The 25,868-nt window shown below is 34.2% G+C and overlaps 1 protein-coding gene across 1 annotated transcript; it reads right to left on the bottom strand.

Annotated features, from left to right (window-relative positions):
- Positions 1-22,551, bottom strand: LOC112055307 (carbohydrate sulfotransferase 4). The gene is made up of 5 exons (XM_024095362.2): positions 21,434-22,551; positions 19,650-19,829; positions 15,430-15,646; positions 12,585-12,778; positions 1-12,001 (listed from the first exon to the last, which is right to left on the bottom strand). The coding sequence occupies exons 1-4, from the start codon at positions 22,156-22,158 to the stop codon at positions 12,668-12,670; spliced, it is 1,233 nt and encodes a 410-aa protein (XP_023951130.1). The 5' UTR covers positions 22,159-22,551; the 3' UTR covers positions 1-12,001; positions 12,585-12,667.
- Between the last annotated feature and the right edge of the window lie 3,317 nt (positions 22,552-25,868).

Here is a 25,868-nt window from a genome sequence, read left to right as displayed (position 1 = left end):
TCAGTCTGAACTTAGACCCATAACTTTATTTAACTTCAAATAAAAAAGATAATACATTGTATGCGACAATAACGCTGGCCGTGCTATAATCTTCTACGAGTAAAACTTTCAACATTCGTCAGTTTCGATCAACCTTAACTCTTATTCTAATAAGGCTACCCTTAATTCTACCTCCCTTTCTAATTACGTAACTTGGGCCGATGCAGATCTTTTATTATTGCTTTAGTTTATTTTTTCATTTCACAAGTATAATTAATTAAAACCATTACAATATATTATCTATAACATTACATTTAAATCAAAAATAAATTAAAGTTTTCATAATACCGAATTTTCTAACGTTTCTTGAAACATAATACATCCAAACTTTTAATTCTAATATACTCATAAAATATATTCGAAGCTCAAGCAAATCTTACGTGAAGAAAACAATGATATTTTTTATATATATATAATATGATATGATAGTGATATGATACAAAAACTACACTGGGTCCAGCCAGTCACAGCTCTGGTCATAAAAATAACAGACGAAAGAAATTGACGTGAAATTAAAAAAAAACACATAAAAATATTATTTCCAAAATCCAGTTTTGATATTTTAAAATACATCTGTAGACAAAGAAGACAATACTTTGCTGCCAAAGTTATTTACTTTAAAAGTAATATTATTCTTCGTACGTTGTTAGGAAATCCACATTTGCTGGCTGTCTTTATTATCAACCTATTATACATCAAATCAATTGACAAAATGTCTTCTACCTACTGATGATATCCACCAGTAAGCACCGGATGACATTTGTACATAAAATCTCAATTTAGTATAGGACATAAGTCAGTAGCAAACGTCAAAGTTATAGTGAATTTCAATTGGTCTGGCATTTTTGCGATTCCCTATTATTGGATTGACGGAATGACGACACTAAGTTAATCGAGCTGAATTTCATCTAAGTCGGATATATAACTATTATTACAGATATAAACTTCGAATATAATCAATCAATCAAAATAAATCAATAAAAATCAGATATTTTGCATTTTGCAGATACAAACAAGTTAATATAATATATATGTTCTCGTGAATATAATATACCTAATTGGTGTTATTCAGTTTATTCGTAGGGCTAATTAAATATTTGTATGTTTATACATACAAATAAATACAACCCAACTTCAAAAGTTAAATCCGCTAAATACATTCTTAGTAGTAAGTAGGTACTCAGAACGGTCAGACTTTAACCTCTCCGGGTCCATTAGCTATCTGCAATAGTTGGGTTAGCAACACAGTTTATATTGACCATTATCAAAGTTGTTAAGATAGGTTATTGAAAACAGCTGATAGTGCAAACTACCAGCCCCTGTAGCCCCAATGTATCGGAATGACAGATCTTGATCACGTGACCTGTCGCTAGCAAATGTCATTCCTATATATTTTTCTAGCTTTCGAAGCGTTTGCGATCGTACCACTTGGCTATAGCGGTTGACCAACCAAGAACTATGTATTATAAAGGTGCTGATAGACTTGAGCATTCACTTGTAATGAGCATTCTTGCGAATGTGACATCACAAAAAAATACGAGAACATTTTAAATGGTGAAATTAACATTTGAATCATTAAATACTTAATAAATAATTTGCATGCCAAATTGGCAAGATACATTTACCGACCACCTGTATATATATAATGCATGTATCTGCAAATAAATAAATTGATTGATTGATTGATTCTAGCGAGCAGAATGGCTTGTAGCTTTTTGCCGAGCCAAGCTTCTGTCATCGTTTCGACGAGCATCGAATAGAGCGTTCGCTAGAATTCTCAAGATGTTCGTACCAATGTTTGACTCTATGCTTGGCTCGGCTTGTTGTTCAGTTCAACAAATATAAAAACGGCGAATGTTCGATTTTCTGTTAGAAGAGAATGCTCAGGTCTATCAGCACTTTTAGACCAATAATAACTCTTTCCACTAATGGTTTCAATATAATTATTGCTGTATGTTATTTCTCAACATATATTTACTTATTAAAATAACCTATTTTTTATTAGGAACATTTTGTAGTATTTTAGGAAACATAATATACTCGTATAAATGGAACATTATTTATTTTGAATTCCTGCGATATTTAACAGAAATCACAACCAAAATTGTTAAACAGTGTTTCGCGATGTATGCCAAATAATAATAATCAATATTTAATAAAATAAAACATAATTTGACATTGATTATAGGCAAGTTCACACACGAGCATTGTGTAATTTTAATTTTACGTCAATCCTGATAAAACAACGAGTACCTACTACAAACTATCTTCTTTGAGCCGAACTTTGATTTGCGCTACAACTTCGAATTAAGAAAAATAAACTTCAATCTTATTTACATTAAGATATTCCAAAATTAAATTATATTAAAGACTAACACAAATAAAAAATATATTTTGATCAAAAACGTAAAAGTTCCCTAAGGTTTTGACTTAAAACCACAATGGAAATTGGAATTGCTATCTCGAAGTATATATACTTAAGCTACTTATTACATTAGTAATTAGGGATAGAATAATTCAGAGAATCACCAATATTCGTATAATAAAGCATTTCGTATATTTTGATACTAAAAAGTAATTATAAATAAAAAAATCTAGGTACCTAATAAACGTTTAATTCGTTTACAAAAAAGATGTATTGCATTGATCATTATAGCAGTTCTGAAGTCGAAGTGATCGATAATAAATTATATATTTATTTAATTTCGTTGGTTCGAATATACCAAATATTTTAAACACAAGGCTAAACGATTGATAAGGGTAAAGTTATAGGTAAGTAAAGTACCTAATTCGCAAAGCAGACAGTTTTTTCATACCTACTGCCATTAAATACTGTACTTAATCAAAGGCACGAAAATACTTGATTTCCTAACTGTGAAAGAGAATTTACTGTCTTACATGGCAAGTCACTGGAGATACGAGTATATATAATTTTTTTAATATGTTACTTATTGAATTTTTATTCGAAAAAAAAATTTAAGAATACATAATTATATGAGTAGATACTATATTTAGGGCGTAAAATAACATATTTTGCAAATACTAATAAAAAATCGTTGTTCAAATTCTAACACTATCCTATGCGTTACTTTAGTTAAGGCTTCATTTACCTATACAATGGTAAAAATTGTGCGTATGATATGACCCTTGGCATGGCGAACTGTGATTTTTATGAAACAGAGCCACTATCATTGTAAATTATTATCACAACCCCCAGTTTCAGAAACGCGGAATGCAAATCAACAGTTAGTTAATCACACACAAAACGGTTATTAGAAAAAATGATTAGTACATTGTACATTGTTTAATTAATTTAATCCTTAAACAATTGTAACATTTGGCCAGTTAATTGTCAAACGCTTATGAATATGAAAATTATTTTTACATGGCAACTTAACACATTATGTCTATGAAGAAACACAAGATATCAAATCCAGCGCCTTTTTAAGGCTACGTCACGTTTATCACTTCATAAACAAACATTACTGTGAATGTGAATATGCCCACTTAGTTGCCAGGTAAAAAAATCTACACACATTCGAGAACCTGGCTACCTTGATCATTGGTGTAAATTCTAAAATCATTGATAAATTTTAATCAGCCTTTCAGAAACTGCGAGTAATTCATTATCTACAATATATTCATTAGCATGCAATTTTTATATATCTTAATGTAACACTACTTCGATAAGGCATAACAGAATACTTTATATTGTCAGATCTATCAGGAAGCATGTTTCTTAACTAGTAATTGATGGCGTTGATTGACTTAGGTGTAAAATTTTAAGCAATATTGTATAAATAGTAGCATATTATTATAGCATAAGGCAACCAGACGAATCGTATATCAGTGCTATAGTAATATGTCACCTATCTCTTTAGTAATAAGTTCGGTTTTAAGTCTGAATGACCGAAATTGTGCTACCGTTTCGTAGCAAAAGTCTCTCGGACTAAACCCAAAACCCAACATATTATATCCCCAGAGACATAAAATTACCTGTGTACAGAATACACAAAACTCTACCTCAAATTAAAAAAAAAGAATATTTAATTTGCCCAATATAATAAGTTTCTAGTAATGTCAAAAATGTATTCCATGCATAGGAAATTTTATATCTTCCTTAAGTCTATTATTTAATATTTAATAACAATCTTATTGAGCCAGTCAAAATATTTTTTTAACCTACGTTTATATAGCCCGGTATTTAGAGTATTCATAGCGAATACAGAAGAGGTGAATACATAATGACCTATAGCATACCTATGAACTAAATAAAACATTATAATTAATGTACACTTTGTATTTGAATGTTGTCTTATGTAAATTATTATTTATGTATAAATTACTAGACAATAAACTGGGTAAACACATAGATTACGAGAATTTGTAAAACAAACAACAGAATTCACGTACAAGCAGTGGTAGGGCAAGATAGTAGGATAGTTGACTCATAACAAATTTAATATAAACAATATTAATTTCGTGTATTACATGGTCAATGGTTCAATAAAGGTCGGAAATATATCGATATTAAATAACCTAATCAGTAATGTCAATTGATATCGATATATTAAGGATATATCGATATATATCGATTGATATTAAGGATGTCATAGAAAACTTGATTAAAAAATCAAGTTTTTAATCAATTTTTTCAAACGTCAAAAACACTGTCATTTTTGACGAATAATTAAAAAATATGACGAGGGTTTAATAAACCGTCTTTCAGCGATGGTCTAGATCTAACCCCACCTCGCACATAGTTATGTCGCGAGATAAACAATATGGTTAAGAAAATGCAGTTTACTAGATTGGTAACTCCAAAAAAAAAATGTACCAAACTAGTAAACTGTATTGTGGTGTAATACCTATATAAACATACCTAATACAATAAGGTTTACACAAACTATTATGAAACCATCACACGAAACTAAAAGGTCCTAGAATCTTACGCTATATACTATAGATATCGACTCAATAAAATTCCTAATTACTGCCTTATAGTCAAGTGCACTTATTGATTTCTCACTACTTATAGTTTCGTTTGATAGCATTTAATTGCACCTTTCTTTGTGCATTGCATCTATCTATGCAAAATATTAGACTGAGCTAGCCTTCTTGTATAAAACCTACTATTGCTTGGATAATTATTCAATAATAGATTTTTCTATGCTCCCATTAGAAATAAGAGTGGAATAGTATTGGATATAAGTTAAAATATCCCAATGTACGCATCCTTAAATATATATTTATTTGTTTTATATAAAATTTCATGACAGTCCAATCCTAAGTGCTAATGTTTGCGAAGAGATTAAACGTATACGCATATAGGCGTCTTTGAGATATGATATCTGAGCATATTATTTATAATTTAATAATTATTTCACGTGACGCGCTGTTCGTAAGGTTTCTTTGTATAAGACGATGATAACCACTTTTATTATTAACTTTCATAAATAAAATTATATCATATATGTATGCACCTATTTTTAACAACTGATAATAAATAATTGAATCGTTTCAATTAAATAAATTTAAAATTCTCAAGTTTATTATAAAGCATATATTCAAAAACGTTACGAACAACAGGCCAGTAAGGTCTTAGATGCGCGACAGAACATATTTCTAGAAAGTAAAAGACATTGTCGAGCCAGAAATATCGCTGTCTCTTTCGTTGCGATGGGACTAAAGAGAGAACTATATTTTCGGTCCGGTCGCGAATGGTGGAGTGCTGGTGGTGTATTTTTTCTTTCACGACATATGTCGAGTCGCGCATTTTATTCCGTGACGAAGTGACGAGGGAGAACGCGGCATGTTGAAATATCTAAGAATACGTGATAAACCTAAGTACAGCAGAAACCTATGGTTTAAGTTTACAGAGATTTAGTATATAGGAGATAATAGTAAAGAGATTATTTTAACTTCAACTCACAGATCGTGTTCTTTATTATGATAACGTATGTTAGGTATTTTTTTATATTGTAAATCACGAATAAAATAATTATGAAGTATTAGAATTAGATGAACTATCTAATTTTATGATATTTTAAATTCTAAAATACTTTAAAGGAATAAAAGGCATTATTAAAGTTCATTATTGCTTTCATTTGTGACAAATAACTCAGAATAATCATATTTTAAATAGGTACTATAGCCTATAAATATTAGCACTACCATTTCATAGAACTCTCATGGTAAATACTAGCATATAAAAGTTCAAGTTAAATATAAATGACATAAGGCGATAGAGTTAAGATTCCTTTCAGAGTCTATTACGTGTGGTATAAACCTTAAGCCGTCTTAATTTTTGAGTGCGGCCTTCTACTGGGGTTAATAACTGCATCCCTGTTTGGGTATGTCATAAGCATTCTTCTTTCCTTTGTATGTGCTAAGCATTACCATGCAGTGTATTATAATCCAAAGTTTTACGCACAACGGACAACTTAAACGCCCAAGTGTTCCGCACTTGGGCGTTTAAGTTGTCCGTTGTAGTTGTTAAGGCCCAGGAAAGAAGCAGAGTAAAGCTCTTATTGACACCAGCAATTTATATTAGGATCTTTTAGAAATAAAATCATTGTGTCATGTAGAATGTCAAGAGTCTCGTTAAACTCCCAGGAAAGAAGAAGAGTCTAAAGCTCTTATTGAGACGAGCAATTTACATTAAGATTTTCTTTAATAGAAATAAAATCATTGTCGTGTAGAATGTCAAGAGTCTCGTTAAACTCTCAGGAAAGAAGAAGAGTCTAAAGCTCTTATTGAGACGAGCAATTTATATTAGGGGATTTTCTTTACAGAAATAAAGTAATTGTGTCGTGTTGAATGTCAAGAGTTTCGTTAAACTCCCAGGAAAGAAGAAGAGTCGAAGCTCTTATTGAGACGAGCAATTCATATTAGGATTTTCTTTAATAGAAATAAAATCATTGTCGTGTAGAATGTCAAGAGTCTCGTTAAACCCCCAGGAAAGAAGAAGTCTAAAGCTCTTATTGAGACGAGCAATTTATATTAGGATTTTCTTTATAGAAATAAAGTAATTGTGTCGTGTAGAATGTCAAGAGTTTCGTTAAACGCCCAGGAAAGAAGAAGAATCTAAAGCTCTTATTGAGACGAGCAATTTATATTAGGGGATTTTCTTTACAGAAATAAAGTAATTGTGTCGTGTTGAATGTCAAGAGTTTCGTTAAACTCCCAGGAAAGAAGAAGAGTCGAAGCTCTTATTGAGACGAGCAATTCATATTAGGATTTTCTTTAATAGAAATAAAATCATTGTCGTGTAGAATGTCAAGAGTCTCGTTAAACCCCCAGGAAAGAAGAAGTCTAAAGCTCTTATTGAGACGAGCAATTTATATTAGGATTTTCTTTATAGAAATAAAGTAATTGTGTCGTGTAGAATGTCAAGAGTTTCGTTAAACGCCCAGGAAAGAAGAAGAATCTAAAGCTCTTATTGAGACGAGCAATTTATATTAGGGGATTTTCTTTACAGAAATAAAGTAATTGTGTCGTGTTGAATGTCAAGTCTCGTTAAACTCCCAGGAAAGAAGAAGATTCTAAAGCTCTTATTGAGACGAACAATTTATATTAGGATTTTCTTTATAGAAATAAAGTATCTGTGTCGTGTAGAATGTAAAGTCTCGTTAAACTCTTAGAAAGAAGAAGAGCCTAAAGCTCTTATTGAAACGAGCAATTTATATTAGGATTTTCTATATAGTTATAGAAACAAAGTAATTGTGTCGTGTTGAATGTCGTCTCGTTAAACTCCCAGGAAAGAAGAAGAATCTAAAGCTCTTATTGAGACGAGCAATTTATATTAGGATTTTCTATATAGTTATAGAAACAAAGTAATTGTGTCGTGTAGAATGTAAAGTCTCGTTAAACTCCCAGGAAAGAAGAAGAGTCTAAAGCTCTTATTGAGACGAGCAATTTATATTAGGATTTTCGTTATAGTTATAGAAACAAAGTAATTGTGTCGTGTAGAATCTAGTCGAGCGTCTCGTTATACGCAAACATGTGTGTGTATAGAAGGAACTGTGTAATATAACCAGCTATTTTAAACACGTTTATTTGTCACAGTTAGTAACTTTATCAATGGACGGAGATTACATTTACCCATAAACGTTATTCTCCTTGTATATATGTGGAATCGATTTAAATCTACGCGAATACGCATTTACACTATTAGGAATCTTTACAAATGGTTACTTTATGCATTATGGGAGGCAACAAACTCGTACCCTGTTAGAGAATCGATAATATTGAGCAGAAATATTTAGTAATATAACTTATACACTGAAATTAAAATCTCATATTTGTAATAATTTTAATGGAAACAGACGTAAATACGGGAAATTTTCGGTTCGACAATGTCATCTAGATAGATAGATCCTCAGGTATATAGGAAACAACACAATAACATTGTCAAAGCATGTTGCACCTCCCAAAGATGCAGTTTTTCACGGGGATTAGCAATATTTCTTAAAAACCCAAGAAAAAAAAAATAGTTAAAAAATACTAGTAGGTACCAGCTCTTATAGATTCTCTATAATCCTTACTAACTGTCAAGGAGGTAACTTAAAAGTATCTGATCATTTTAATAACATTCTTACACTCCATACGCGTTTGTTGCCTCGGCGATGAAGCACCAATAAAGTTACGTTTTTAAATTTTGGTGTTTTAGCACCAAAGGAGCCTGTCCAAAGACTTGTGAAAATTTTGCAAGAGTGATAAACACAACACAATAAGAAGTAAGAATTTAAAAAAATGCTCAATTCCACGATTTCGTCTATACTTTGAGGTTAGAAATATATAAACAACATATTTCACTTGTAAAGGTAACTTCTGATCAAGATTTGTTACAATAGTTATCATCATAAGTTTGGACATTCTCCTTTGCTTTGCCATTATGGTCAATATCACATAAGCCTCAATTCTCGTGTGCCAGAAGCGAAAAATACGTATTATGTCACATATATGAGTACATACATATGTTATGACCCCATCGCATATTAAAATTCATGTAACAATGATCACTTTCATCTATTGCAAAGGGGTCATTATTGCAAATAGATATATAATAACTATAGTTATGTACAATAAAGTGTCTATATATTGGAAGCATCGACATATTTCAATTCCGTGAGTGCTAGAACTAACAAGTACTCGCCTAAGCTAAACTAATTAAAAACGCAATTACATGGAAGAAGTGAAAATTGATCGAACGTATCTACTAGCTAAAAAGTCATCCTAAACGAATTAATACGTCCCTCAATGTTCAAACAATTTTCTAACCTCTATTGTCTAATGGTCCATCTTTTACATTATGATATAACACTCACTCTGTTTCTTAACAATCATTTACCACACCATTTATTATTTTACGAAATTTGCACGCTATCGTAGTGTACTTATCTTAAATCGATACAATCGCCAATTCAATTTACCTCGTTTTAAACTACAGATTAAACTGATAGAACGCACGGAACACGTCGTAGCCGATCCAAATACAAAATTCAAAAACGAATACATTCTCGAGTCACATACACAAAGCGTCGCATCAGTAATTTTCAATATTATTCAAGAAAAATGGCGTCCTGGTCCACTTTCCCGTGGTTCTTTTAGAAACGGCTTTAATTAATAAGTCACTGGTTTGGCACCGCCTTAAAGTGATCAGAAGGTAGCACATATGATGTTATTTTTCGCTTTTTAGTTTATTTTTATGATTTTGAAGTCGGTTGAATTTTTTTGTTAAAAAGATTTTATTACGTATCATTTCACTCCACGATCGTGTGCAAATCTCATACAAATCTTATCTTAAGCATACGAATGATATGAAAAAGGAATACACGTTATAATATCTAAGTATAAGACTGAGTGGTTCAAAATATGCAGAAAATATTTCACTCGTATTTGCCTCTTAGATTTTATATTTTTTTTCATAATTTTGTATAATACTGGTATACAATGCAATATAAATAAACTTGAACCAAAACGTTGTCATCTTAAACGCTTTCTCGAGTCATTAGTTAAGCTAAAATGCACGCGAATTTTCCATTATAATATTATATTCTTTCGCATTTCCGCCAAAAATTAAAAGTTGACCAATAATGAAGTTTTTCTGAAAAGACTATGTATATTTCATGTTTAGAAACTCATACTCAAACGTGCATTTTGAAACAGTTGGTTCTTAAACATAAAGTATTTTTATTCAAATAAAACGAATGTAAACATTTTCTGCATATATCGACTTTTCCTTGGAAGCCAAATAAAAAGTAGACTAGCAGCCATATAAAACTATGGCACACTTAGTATTTCAGAGACGCTAATATACGCCTATATTTTTATAGCCTGATCAGAAATATAAAAAAAACCTCACTGCATTGTGGAAAAATGGAAAGTAATTTTTTTCCATTAATGCTAATCGAAAAAACTACTTTCCTTTTTTTTCTAACTACTAACACAGACTGCTAAAAACACTGTTTTGCCGCCAAACCAGGTTCTTTATATTTCTGGTTAGGCAATATTTTTAATTTTGTTTCAAACAGGTGTAATTCGATAACGCGTTGCAGTGCGTAAGTGTAGGTTCACGTAACCTCTATATTGTCTATCTGCAATGCGGTATTATACCCGTTTCATTTGTCTTCACAAAATTTACATGAACTAGAGAGAGATGGCATTAGATAGCAACAGCAAAACTTTACAAAGAATCATTAAGCACAGAGACGTCAGGACGACAGTTCGTAGACAGATAAAGTAATAGACGCATAGATAACAACCGTCGCATTAACTTAAAAAGAGAACAACTTATGCTTGGATTGTGTAAAGTAACGAGACAGGCGATTCGATATTTGGTGCTCCGTGCTGTTTGATAAGATAATAAAATAATAGGATTTTTTACACATGAAGAGGAGACAGCCTAGAAATCAAGTTTGACAACTGTCATTCAGTGATACTGTAATGCTTTTATGTATTAAAAAAATATATACTTTATATAAAAATGAAATTTTGAGCACTAAATTACAGCTTTAACTAGTAGCAAATTATAAATTAATCAGTTAGTTAAAAAAAAATGATTCAGTGTAGTGTGTAAAGATGAGAAATTGCAATAAAAATCGAATCGCTTTAGACGGACAACAGTACGCCTATCAAGCGTCTATTTCATATTCTGTCTACGTCGTTTTCTGATATATCTTGGTACCCAACTAAAAAATAATATCAAGTTAAACAGATCATACAAAAGCCTCATATTTGTTCTGTCCTCCATTTGTTTAATGCTTAATATTACGCCATTTGTCAAATAGCGACGCGCTATCTTTATAAATGTTATAAACAAGATATTTTCAGTCTTACAAAATAAACTAACGATTACAGCTAACATTCAACCTCAAAACAATGACTAAAACAACTTAAGTAATACAACTATTTAATATACGATATGTAATAAAAAATATCAATTCAATGTCATGTACTTACATTGGAAATAGTAAAAGTTACGATTATTTTACGAGCATTTTCTTTCTAATACTAATATTTTTGAAGCCTTTTTATTCTCTTCCCGATTTTAATGCTCTAAATGAGTATGTGGATTTTGATTTTTTTATATGAATTAGTAGATTTTTTTTGATCAGCTTGAAGGAGATGGACAAAATTGATGTGTCTAACTTTTAAAATATTTTACAAAAAAACATATAGTAAGAAAAAAAACTAAAAATCTTCACAACTTCGGAAAATTTTCTTGTATCTTGTATTTTATGTTCACTGTTATATTGCAACTTAAAACAACATTAATAATTTAAAAAGATACAAAAATTAAAAGCGCACGTTGTACTTTTCTTAGATTAAATAAAAACATTATAAAAGAATATAAAAAATCAAAACAAATCTATAAAATGTTTCATCCTTATTACACTAACTCAAAGTTTCAAACTTTGTCCATCACCTTATGGTATTACGAAAACAATGGAGTTGTAACCTGGAAAGAAAAAACAAATGTTTTTCAATTTGTTAACAAAACTGTGCTAGCCAAAAATCAAAATTGAATATTTTTTCTTTTTGACTGATTTACTTGCCATAAGCAATTAATTAAAATCATCATCATCATTATCAACCCATATTCGGATCACTGCTGAGCTCGAGTTTCCTCTCAGAATGAGAGGGGTCAGGCCAATAATCCACCACGCTGGCCCAATGCGGATTGGCAGACTTCACACACGCAGGGAATTAAGAAAATTCTCTGGTATGCAGGTTTCCTCACGATGTTTCCCTTCAGCGTTTGAGACACGTGATAATTAATTTCTTAAAATACTCATAAATGACAAGTTGCAGGTGCATGCCCCGGACCATATTCGAACCCACACCCGGTGATGGTAAGTGATGATGCAATCTAAGATGGACGCGGGCTAACTTGTTAGGAGGATGAAAATCCGCACCCCCTTTGGTTTCTACACGACATCGTACCTGAACGCTTAATTGTTTGGCGGTAAGTGTTTGTCGGTTTTACCAATTAAGAAAATGTCAATCAATAGATTGCAGTAATAATAAAATAAAATGCTCACCTAAAAAATAACCTCCATACATGAGCTCCATGAAAACTAATTGTTCGAGACGTGATTAGGCGAAATTGTTCGGCGAAATGATATCACTGCGTAAGGTAGTACTGGTCGAGCGGATTGTAGTCTTTGCTGGTCATGTGGGTGGCGTTGTGTGCGTTGCGGTATCCCCACAGAGACATGGCCTCTTTGCATGTCATCTGGAAATAATAAAGACTTTTTTTAAGGAATATTTTAAGAGAAAGACCATTGACAATGTGGGAAGATAAAATTAAAAAACCAGCTGGCCCATATTGGTACCAAATAGCAATGGAGAGGGACAATTGGACCTTGGAGGAGGCCTTCACCCGTCTCCCAGGATGGGTGACAGACGGACAAAAAATCGAAAAAATAAATATTTTTAGCTTCAGTATCGATTATATAATGCCCCTCAACAAAAATTTTCAAAATTTCTTCAATGTACAGAATTCGTATTATAAGTTTAAGGTATAAGTAAAATCTCAAATTGCGAATAAATGTATGGGATTCGACCAGTTTTATTATATGTATAGATTAAAATTTACCACGACATTGTATATTAATTTCGGTGTCCATAGAATAAACATGTAGCTAATTAAATACATAAAGAATCCTTAAATGCCAAACTAATTAACCCATCATCATGCAATTTTCACGTTGCATAAGGTATATAAAAGATCATAACACAACAAATTTACAGGATAGCATAAAACCACCACTATTACTCCTGAGGATTATAATATTCATTCCGATACTGAGGTTTATTAAGCAAAGCTTCGCCACAAACATTGCTTAAACTTCAAAACCAGAATACTCACTCAACTCAAGTAGTATTCTACTCATAAAGCTTCAAACAGATCAGTTCAATGATTTTCCGTTGAAGTCCTTAACAAAAGAAAAGCTGTGTACTTTCTACTTTCATTGTAAATAGTAGCGGCCTTTTAAGTGAATGGGCCTGAATGGAAACGCCGCGAAAGGCAAATTTTACAAGCTTTTATGTAATTTTCCCTGTATTTGAAGGTCATATCTTAGAAGAACATTTCTTGACGTTCGTTTGGACTGTGGTATATCGACTTGCGTAACTTCTTTGATCATGATGTTGTACATAATATGAGACAATGGACTGCAGGGTGACTATGTATTGTGTTATAATTCAAAAACTGAGCCACTACATCAGTGGCTGTGATTTTTCGATTTAGCAATCGATCGCTCCTCTAATACTCGCTCGGTAATTTCAACGAAATGTGTCTTTGCAAACATTGCTACACAATGATGTTAGAAGAAAAAGAGGTAGATAGGTTACATAAGCCACATTCGATGTTTACAAGTGTAACACAAAACTTATTTTAGCGGCGTTGTCAACGGCGCGATGACGGTTCGGTGATTGAGCTCAGGTTTGCTAATTAGCATAGTTTTAACGTGCCACTTGCGGTCCGCGTATAACCTATCTACCCTTTTTTTCTTCTAACATCATTGGTGCTACATGTTAAAACAATTATACAAAAACACGTTTCGGACACGTACGTAAACCTATTAATATAAAAATGTATCATAAAAACTACGACAAATAAAAACCTCTTACTCCACGAAGCTTAGATTATGATCTGGCTGATCTAGATACTAAGACAACAGAATCGAGTACCCTTCGAAAGTCGAGTTCACTTGATCGGCTGACCTTGCTGTGAGCAATCTATCTCAACGTAAAAATGAAACACTTCGTACATTCCAGCCATAGAAGGCTAGATTTATAAAACCAGTCTATATTTTTGACGGGTTTAATAAAAAAAAAAGCAAAAAAATGTTTACCGTATCAGGGGGTAAAATATACTTTAGCCAAAAATATAGTAAGAAACAATGATAATAGAAAGGGTAACAAACAAATAACACTCTTCCTTCTATATTATAAATGCTGGAAATTATGGATATTTAAAAAAAAATTATTTGTTACAAATTTTATGCTATACCTAATCATTGGAGCTATAGACACAGAGATTCGCCGAAAAAATGTTTATTTAAAAAAAAGTATATTTGCCATAATTATCTTTAAAATATGACCATTATTTCCATTATCCTTCAATTAGTCGAGAAAGACTGTATTAGTTGTACGACAATTGACTCGGGGCAGGGATCGAACCACCTCTCGGTGATGAGCCCGACCGCTTTACCGTTCAGCTTTTGAGGCTTAAACATCATGAAGGTTTAGAATAGTTACAACCAGGTATCATAGAGGTCTGCATCCATAGGTAGTTGATATCCCTTGGACGCGTACGAAGCATTTCGAATCTTCGTACCTGATCCGCACAGCGAAGTTATAGAATGCCCTTCCATTTTCCGTTTTCCCTACCACCTTCGTCATCAACCCACTCACTGCTGAGCTCGAGTCTCCTCTCAGAATGAGAGGGGTTAGGTCAATAGTCCACCACGCTGGCCCAATGCGAATTGGCAGACTTCACACACGCAGAGAATTAAGATAATTCTCTGGTATGCAGGTTTCCTCACGATGTTTTCCTTCACCGATTGAGACACGTGATATTTAATTTCTTAAAATGCACACAACTGAAAAGTTGGAGGTGCATGCCCCGGACCGGATTCGAACCCACACCCTCCGGAAACGGAGGCAGAGGTCATATCCACTGGGCTATCACGGCTCTGTACCTACAACATGGGTATATTCATGTCAAGAGTGAATAGGCATCTTCTAGGCAAGCACGTTCTGCCATAGGGATCATCGCTTACTGTCAATTCAAAAAAGGTAAAAAAAAAGGTCATTATCTCTCATTCTTTATTTTGCTTAATTGACTGGGCTGAAGTATGGATAACTGAAGGAACTCACCTGTATCTCATCAACGTAGTTAAAATCTAGAACATTCTTCCATCTGAAAGGCACATCGCGGGACACCCTGAACGTGGAACTGACGCCGGCAACTTCGACGTTGGTGTGCGAGTGTAGAAACTCGTCGATCGACGGCGTTATACCCAGGCCTAAGAACTTCAGCATCGCGTAGGTGGTGCTGTTTGGATTTAGCGCCAGCTCTTCGTAACGTAGAGCCCTAGAAGAAACCAGTTAGTTTAACATCTCGTATTTTTGCATAATCAACCCATTTTAACGGCCTACTAGAGCCAGGCCTGCTTACAGGAAGGATTCTACTTAGAATACGCTTGAGATGGTAGAGTGTTATTTTAATACTAGCGGACGCCCGCGACTTCGTCCACGTGAAACTCGATGTTAACTTTGAACTACCTCTACCTCTACCCTACCCCTACCCTACCTTTCCCTACCCTACACCTACCCCTTTTATAGTTTACTATCTTTTATAGTTTAGGCCGCGTACGCAAAATAAATAACTTTTCTGGTTGATTTTTTACACCTTGTGTCCAAAAAACCCAAATATCCTACGGAACCATATTTTTTTCCTAAATAAAATTTAGTCTATGTTACTTGTGGATAATGTAGCTTTCGAATGGTGAAATTTTTAAAATCGGTCCAGTAGTTTTTGAGCCTATTCATTACAAACAAACAAACAAATTTTCCTCCTACACCCTAGAAAGCGTCATCTACGATCTACTCGTATAAAAAGGTATTGATATACCTCGTAGCGGGCACGACTGGTAGCGGTTTTTATAGACCCTGGGGATAAAGGAGATCTACTCGTATAAAAAGGTATTGAGATATCTCGTAGCAGGCACGACTGGTAGCGGTTTTAATAGACCCGAGGGATAAAGGAGACCTACTCGTATAAAATGGTATTATACCTGCCCTGGGCCTGCCATGTGGTACGTCGATTCTCTTTCTACTAACGCTAACGCATCGAAAATTAAAATAGGTATGGCTATGGACATTCACTATCAAGAGGTCACGTGATCAGGTTGTAGATCGTATCTATCATTCCGATACATTTTGTTAGTTTTCAAAGCGTTATCGTTTGTAGAAAGAGAATCGACGTGCCACATAGCTAAGGCCCTTGGTGTTTTTCCAACGGATTTAGATACAACAAAGTTCATGGTCTTACCAATCAACGGTTAGGTGAATTTACGAATATTTAATATCTATGCATTATACGAATCTTACAATCATCAAGGACCGTAACGGAAAGTTTTTATTTAACAGTAGATATAGTTGCGACTAGCAAAAGGTCATAAAATAATACTTACTAGTTAATATTGCATAAGATTAGATAACTATAACTAAAATATATGATTAAAAGTAATTGAAGGCCATTTGGCACAATTGTACTTATTAAAGGTAGCTGATGCCGCGCGGTTTCACCCGCGTGGTTCCCGTTCCCGTAGGAATACGGGGATAATATATAGCCTATAGCCTTCCTCGATAAATGGGCTATCTAACACTGAAAGAATTTTTCAAATCGGACCAGTAGTTCCTGAAATTAGCGCGTTCAATCAAACAAACAAACAAACTCTTCAGCTTCATAATATTAGAATAGATACGGGAACGTACTGCGTATCGTAATTTAATACGTTTCATAAAAATTAAATTACGCACATACGGTTTAAAATAGTATATTACTACATAAATGGGAACTTATAAAGAAAAGCAATGTTATTTAGGCTCAAAACACCGTTCATCTATAAATAGAAATGAATGTAGTTCGATATCTATGCGTTTTTGATGAAACCTTGTGTTTGTGTATACTGTGATGAAATCTGTTTAGTCGGCTGTTATGCATTCGGTTGTAAAGGTTCCCAACAAAAAAAATTAAATCGATTAAAAATTAAATAAAACCTGACCTTTCATTTATATTTTATATTTTACATGACAAGTTCACCCTTGACTGCTATCTCAACTGATGTTAAGTGACGATGCAGTCTAAGATGTAAACGGGATTTCTTGGAATAGGTACAAAGGGGAATGGCCATCACCGGTCTAAACCTCCCCCTAACCACCCGGCAGTTTACTGGTCGGTCGCCATTAACGGTCAATTATTCTCACGTTTCTGAAAAGCAAACGGCAGTACCCACGCGGCATACTATACAAGTCATGTACGCAGTGGCCAACACACGATGAATTACAGTCGTGGATGTTACAAAAACGTGAAAATAATTGACCGTTAAAAAAATATTGGCAATTCTACTTTAATAATGAAATCATTACTTTATAAAAAAAAGTTTGCTACAACTTTTTACGACATTTTTAATTTGTCTACAACGGGGACAAGCTAAGATCGTTGACCATACAGCCTGAGTTTCACGATATTTTTTGAAGACTTATGATTGGTTTGTTGTTAGTTTTCTGTCTGTCTTAACAAACAAGAAAACTAACAACAGAAAAAAATTATACGCTTTAAATGTTACTTTGCCGCTTTGGTACACCGGCGAACATTTTGCCCTACTTTTGCGAGTGATAAAAAAAAATATTTTTCTCCAAGAAACATGCTTTTATTAAGCCAATTAATTAATCAGATCCTTATTTACAATGAAATTCATAGATTCATAGGGGCAACCCCGGGATCATTCACCCGCTGAGTGTCAAATTCTCAAACAAATAGAGGTAATATTCGACACATAGCGGCTGAATGATCTCCTGGGCGTGCCCCTACAACGTCTATGAATTCCACCTTTAAACATCATATAATCATCGCCATATATCATAGTTTTATCTCTAGCAGACAGTATTTGAAAGTCCAAAAGTAACTGTAAATCATACACGTCGCTAACGGTAGCATGGATAAGTGAAATTCAGGACGCGATATCTGTAATTTCCGCGCCAAGAGATATTGACCGTGTTTCTCTAACTATATCAATGATCATTAAAAGATTGGTATTTTGAAATGCGCTGTCTGAAGCAGGCCTGCTATTACATATCGATAAGTGGCATGGGAAGTAGCGAGGAAAGGTGGCAGTGACGACTGTGGCAACGTTACTTGTCCTGCCATGCGTGGTCATGCCCATGGCCCCTATTTTGTCAGTTTTAAGTCAAATTTTTATGGATTATTTTCAATAATATACTTTGCTTCGGCGGTGACTAGCTACAACCTTATCTATGCAAACTTACAAGCGATTTAGAGTTAAATTATAGTTAAAAAAAAATAGTTTATTGTTTTTTTTAAATACATATCTTAAATAATAATCTTGGATTTAACTGTAATAACCCTGAATTGAGATTGCAATCAAGCACTAGAATGAAAACAAAATTGCGATTTTCTGATAAGTACATACATTTTTATTTTTTGATACAATTATTAAATACTAGCTGACGCCGCGCGGTTTCACCCGCGTGGTTCCCGTTCCCGTAGGAATACGGGGATAATATATAGCTTATAGCCTTTATCGATAAATGGGCTAACTAACGCTGAAAGAATTTTTCAAATCGGACCAGTAGTTCCTGAGATTAGCGCGTTCAAACAAACACTTTAGCTTTATAATATTAGTATAGATGGTAGTTGTATTTCCTCTATGTTGAAACTGTTGAACTACACATATTGAATCTAATTTATTATGTGGCAGCACTAAACAAGTGGTGTATTTATTTACATGTCCTATTTAGCCAGGATGGACCTCATTGTTATTACTACACTAAAACATCTGTTCTGTGAACCTCATTTTAAATTGGTTAAAAGTAGAACAGTTCTGGATAAATCTAACTATATTATTATGTATTTGTCTTTAGTAAGTTATCATTTATAATAGAATATGATAACTGTAGCTTTATAGTCTAATATTGTTAACATTTTTTACAAGTTAGCCCTCGACCACAATCTAAAATGGAAGCGGGCTAACTTGTTAGGAGTAGGATTAAAATCCACACTCCTTTCGGTTTCTACATGACATCATACCGGAATGCTAAAACGCTTGACGGTACCTCTTTGCCGGTAGGGTGGTAACTAGCTACTGCTGAAGCCACCAGCCAGACCTAGACCCAGCCGGGTATCGAACTCAGGACATCAGTCTTGCCAAATCAACTGTGCCAGAAGGCCGTCAAGAGATGCGAGTGTCATAGGCTATATTTTATCCCCATATTCTATGCGAAAGAGAACTCTGTGGGTGAAACTACAGGGCGTTGGCTAGTATTTTATAGATTAGTTAAGTAATACATACATAAATCGGTGTGGGTACTCCTGTTTGAGTCTCGCAGCCGCTACGTAGTCACTGATCATGTCGGCACAGAGTAGTTCAGGTTTCCAACAGTCTGGTGCTGGCTGGCAGAAGTTACGGTGCTGCCTTGATTGCATCACACCACGAGGGTCTCTTATTAATAGGATTACTTTCAGATTAAGCCTGGAAATTTTTATAGTGTTAAATTTTATGTATACTATTGTACAAGTTTTTTGAATGGTTAGTTAGTTTGACGAAGGATGTGATGATTCTTTGAATAAAATTTAGTTTGACTTGAAGATAAATAAGTTTATGTAATAAGTAGCAGTCAGTTGCAAGGAAATGGTTGAATATTGTATTACGAAAAATAAAAATAGCTTATAGTCACAGTTATTTGATCCAACTTTGTAAAATTGTACAAAAACATCACTGAATAGAGAAAGTGATAGGTATAGTGTGTTACTTCAATTAATCAAAGTCTGCCAATAAAGCTAAAATGTTAGTAAAAACTGTCAATGTTGTTAATAAAAAGTCCATTTGCACGAACCTTTCTCATAGCCATAGATTGTATATACATCTAGGCCACATCTAATGTTACAAACAACATTCATACAAAACACACACAGACATATAATACAAGATTTTCCTGAATTCACACCGCTAAAGTCTACTATAAGTAGATCTAAGATGCACATCACAACATATTTAGAGACAAGAGTAAGACAAAATGTTAACCAATTGTGGCAAATTTTTTTTTCTATTATTATTCTCTTCTCTTTTCATTGAGATGGGACATAAGGGAAAGCCAGAGAGAGAGATATTTTAGATTCTGCTGTTGTAAAATTTTTTGTATCTTTTTAATATGACCAAAATTCCCATCCCCGTCCAACTAGTCAGGAAAGACTGTATTAGGAGTGGGTACGATAATAGACCAGTAGGGTGAGGATCGAACCACCACACCTCGGTGATGAGTCCAACCGCTCTTACTGTTGGGCTATTGAGGGTATATATTTGGCTTTATTTTGTATTTTTTGATGCTGTTCTGTTGGTAAATCAAGAAGTAGAAGAAGAAGGTTAAGTATAATTTAATTGACAGCAATGATCATCACAGCATAGTTTACAAGTTTAATTTTACATTTATTTGTTAATTTTCATTTATTTGTAACCATATTATACTGTTCCATAAAAAAACTCATCTTAAATGAATTCAATGTAACAGTTGGCTAAGTAATCTTGTGTGACCCAATTGCAGTAGGAAATTAGATACTTAACAGTAATTTTCCATGAATAATGAAGAAAAACATAATAATTAGTTATGCCTGGTTGATGCTAGGGTAATTTTCAAGCCACATTATTTAGCTCAATTTCATGAGTTATTTTCTTATAAAGAAATTTATCAAGATATGCACATGCACATTTTATATATTTGAGTAATTTTCTTCTATTAATTAGTCCAACAGTACCTACCTATAATTTCATCAACAGAATTTTCAACTAACATTTTTATTTTTGACTGAATTACACCTACCAAACAAAGTAATTAGCTTACTTTACTGAGATATGAAAATATCATCTATTCAGTGGCAATGTTGTAACACATTGACAGACAAAAATAATAACCATTACCTTGTAGCACTTTACATAACAGTATATGAAGTAAAAATTATATGAAGGATAGAGCTTAACAAGTAATGTTTGAGTGAGCGAAGCAGTGAGTTGATGTTTATATTAGTATTTTTTAAAATATGATATTAAGTTTATTACTACAAAACATAATGAATACTCACTCTTTATCTTCTAACAACTGCTTTACAAGGCGTAACCTAACACGTACTACTTTCATACTTTGAAAAGGAAACAACTTACAAAACCTGGAAGTAAAATCTGCATCAATACACAATTCTTTCTTATATTTACAATGGTCCCACAGTCTTGTGTTATGGCTAAATTGATGCCAGTGACTTTTTCCATATTCAAAATAATCTTCCATGCCATCAAAGTTACAATGGAACATCTTTTTAATAGTTTTCAAAGCCTTGTCAGCCTCTGGAGTGCCTCTTATCTGGACTATGCCAAAGTTTAAAAAAGGCTCATAATGATAAAAATTCCCTGGCATAGCGTTAAGAACTTCCCCGAGAAAAGTTGTTCCCGATCTCCAAGTAGATATGATCAAACTCCTAAAAGGTTGGCCCCCTGACTCCATGAGCAAACCATCAAGGTTCTGAACTCCGGATTGTGTGAAATTGTAGTTCCATAATTCATGTTTAATTTTTAAACGAGTTCTATCAAATATTTTATCGATGTCAGGGGTACCGTCATCTGCATTGGTGGGGATCGGCTGCAGCAAACTCTCGTCGACATCTTCGATTGGTTTGAGAAAGTTTCTTATATTCCTGCGACTCTCCGATGGACGGTAATTGGTGTTATCTGTATATCGACTTCCAGCAAGTATTAAAAGAACACTGAGACCGAACGCAATGCATATTGAATAAAAATTAACTCGCCGCAACATTACTAATTAAAAACACGACTGAAACTGATCAATTCTGATCACGAAAAAACCACAGGGTAAGAATGGGTAATCAATTTAAAACAAACACATCCAACACACGATCACTATCATTTTTTATAAGTTATTTGGTGTTTTTTAATCATGATTCTAGCTTTCGCGTTTCCGCGGAAACACCGCATTGCACCTTCAACGCCATTTTGAAAGATTAATTGTCAAATGTAGCTGTTGTCAATTTTTTTCGTTTTACGTCAATGTCGTTAAACGTCACCTCAACTCAATGACATTTGGCACTGGCAGATATTTAAAAACAATTTTTTTTTCAAAACTATAAAGTTTTAATAAAACACAATTCCGTATAATGAAAATACTCGCACACAAAATTAAATCTGGTAGACGTCCTTCACAGCTAACATCCTGTTAGTAAATGAGTGGTAAATGCAATGCAGTTTACCAAGTGTACAGTAAGTACATAGATAGTACTTCTACTAACAAGTAACAAGTAAGTTATAAAGGTGCCAATCGAGATCTGGAGATCGACCATTTGAAAAGGTAAGCACAGCACGCCGCATGTATAAAATTAGAATTATTTGCTACATAGTGCGTCTTACTGTTTTATATACCTACCTAATTACAACAATTAACTTAGCTTGGTTTACGTTTATTTTCTTAACATTTTCTCTACGTCCATCCTAAATGATCCAAAATGCCGAGATAATAAAAATCAGTCTGTTTGTTCATGCCTATCTTTAAAACTAAAGCGTTGGCTTTTAGCGATGTCACACCCGGACGTGGCTTTTCTAACGACCTTGGGGTCTTCCAGTCCAGACTGATTCATTCAGGTCACGGTTAGGTACTCCCTCCAGAATGACTCTCTAAGCCGAGATCCGAGTCTCATAGGAGACGCTCATAAAGAGTCGTTCCGACCTCTATCTTTATTTGAGCCTTCGGGTGTCAGCAGGCGATGCTTCTGCGCTCGCCCAAACCCCTCGGTGTCGCCTTAGTGCTCCCACATGGAGCCATCGGCACTTACTCAACACGAAAATTAAAAAATTACGATGTCTGTTCTGTGTTTAAAACTTATAAGCGGCCTAAAGTGAGCGTCCAGTCTCAAGCCACTGTGTCTGACTGTGACAGTGGCTGGAGTCTGGACGCTGATCGATAAAAAATATTTAATAGTCTCTTATGCATCACTCATGAACACAATAGATACCTATAGTTCTTAAGAGATATTTAAGACTCTAAACGCAGTGAAACAATTTACTACAGTCTACAGTCTTAGAACAAAATGACCTACCTAATAATTTTCGGAAATTATCAAAATGGCGACCGGTACAAGGCTACTATCATCATATAATTAATTAAAAATATTATTACTAATCAAGCATCTGAAGGTGAATAGCAAAAAGAATTAAATCCCTTTATTTTCACAACAGAAAAGAGAAGACAGGAGAATATATTATAATTAAGTTTAAACTTTATAACCAATGATATGCATTTTTCCAATCACTTCCCCTACGAAAAACCACATAATAATCTCTGTTCCTACTAAAAACAGCAACCAGGCTTGACGCACAGTCAGATCTTTGTAACAGCCATTTTTTATGAAATCTTTAGCTAGAGCGATATCTTCTTGTAGCCTCTATGAAAAATAAAACATAATAATTATTAGCTTATGAACTCTAAATTTTTAGTACGTAATTATCAGCATCCTCGAGAGATGTTGACTTTACAATCTACTATTATCTATTTACCTATATTGTAGGTGGTGGGGCAAACGGATACTGCAAGAGCATTCCACGTCTTTGCAGTGCGTAAAACGTTTAGTGTTCTGGAGCGGTGCTCGTAGTAGCCTTCACACGGAGAGTGGGTCTGTATAGACAGGTTCTGACCTGAGCTGTCACGGGGCCGTGCGGCTCAATTTAGAGAGCAGCGGTATCCGAAGCACGCTCGTCGCTGGCCGACCGCAGGTAGGGGCCCGATCGTAGCTTAGCCACCTACAAAAGGGTGCCCCGCGCAAAATCCTGGATTGGCTTCCATTGTGCCGATTGGGAACCGAAGAGAGGTCGTAATGACGATTCCCAGGGTGGGTTCGGTTCGGACGTCCCCGCGGTCTCCAATTTGAATCTACCATTAGCGTTTCTGCGACAAAGCGACTTCCCCACACACCTTCAAAGCAAGACTGAATAGGCATCTCTAGAAGATGCCTATTCGACACCTATGGAATGAGCTCACCTAGGTGAGCGTATTCCAACTTAGACCGCATTAATGCTTTGTAGATCTCCGTGATGCCTAGCAGAAGCAGTCTTAGCATCTATATTACAGCGGGCACAGTAACAATCAATGGGTTTCTCAATTACATTGAGGAACTGATTGATAGCTTAAAAGTCGTAGCACTAAACCTTACCCGAATATTCAAGGAGTCTAAAAAGTAGGTTGCGAAGTTATATTTACAAAACCAAGATATTAATTATATTAAAAACTCAAAAAGACAAAATTTCAGAACTCAAATTACAGAAAATTAATGTTTGTTGCGTAAAAGAGTAAGAGGCAACCGTTATTATAAAATGTAATTGGTTAAGTCGTAGTTTGAATGTAGAGGGTGAGAATGATGATAAATGTCGAAGTACACGGGCTTTATTGTTTCCCCAGAATATTGAAAAGTTTTAGGGAAGTATTTGTCTGTAAATGGTATCGAATCAGAAATGAGGAGATCGCAGACGAACCAAAGTCACTAACATAGCTCACCGAGTCGCGAAGCTGAAGTGGCAATGGACAGGTAAATAGTTCAAAGAGCCGATGGACGTTGGGGTCCCAAGGCGCTGGAATGGCGACCCCGCACCGGAAAGCGCAGTGTTGGTCGACCCCCCACTAGGTGGACCGAAGATATGAAGCGGGTTGCAGGGAGCCGCTGGATGCTGGCGGCTCGAAATCGTTGTGCTTGGAGTTCCATGCAAGAGGCTTATGTCTGTGGACGTCCACCGGATGATAATGATGATGATGACGAAATGGAATGGCACACAGCTAAACTTCACCAACAACATGTATTGTCCTTACCACTACAGCTACGCGATTTAATATAAATAATTAGATATTATACGTAGAATACCTTCATTTCATTGATCTTTGGTACAGACATTTCCAACTGATAATAACCTTTAGCAACTCTCATTTTACGTGCAAACTCTGATTGTAATGCTTTACCAGATTTCTCTTTTATTATTTCAATCAAATCATCTGTTCTTTCTTTTAATCTAGGTTTATAGACGTCGCTTATTTCATGAATGAGCATTGTCCTGAAACCTATCAATGGAATAGAATAATTTAAATTCGTGTAAAAAACGTTAGTAAGTAATTCGACTTACGTAGGAAAGAATTGGTCAATTTATTCGAAATAGTCGCCATCCTTAAATTTTTAAAGAATAATATTATTTTAATTTATTTGTTTTTACTTTCAGTCCAAAGAGTAAATTATTACACATCCAGTCATTACGACATTGAAATGCCCACAGCTTAATGATAATTATACGCCCACAGATTAATGCCTGCACAAAATAAAAAAGGCCACAGTTGAAGCCTGTGTTGAAATATCATATTGTGTTATGGTTTTAGATTTTATAAGTTTTTTTTCAACCGACGAAAGATAAAACCATATACTCCGATAAGGTACTTGTACTGATTCTTAAATCTATGGAGTATACCTATATGATACA

The sequence above is a fragment of the Bicyclus anynana genome, chromosome 4 (assembly GCF_947172395.1).
Source record: "Bicyclus anynana chromosome 4, ilBicAnyn1.1, whole genome shotgun sequence".
NCBI classification, from domain to species: Eukaryota; Metazoa; Arthropoda; class Insecta; order Lepidoptera; family Nymphalidae; genus Bicyclus; species Bicyclus anynana.
The sequence above is the reverse complement of the archived record's forward strand: the minus strand, read 5'-3'. Positions and strand labels throughout refer to the sequence as shown.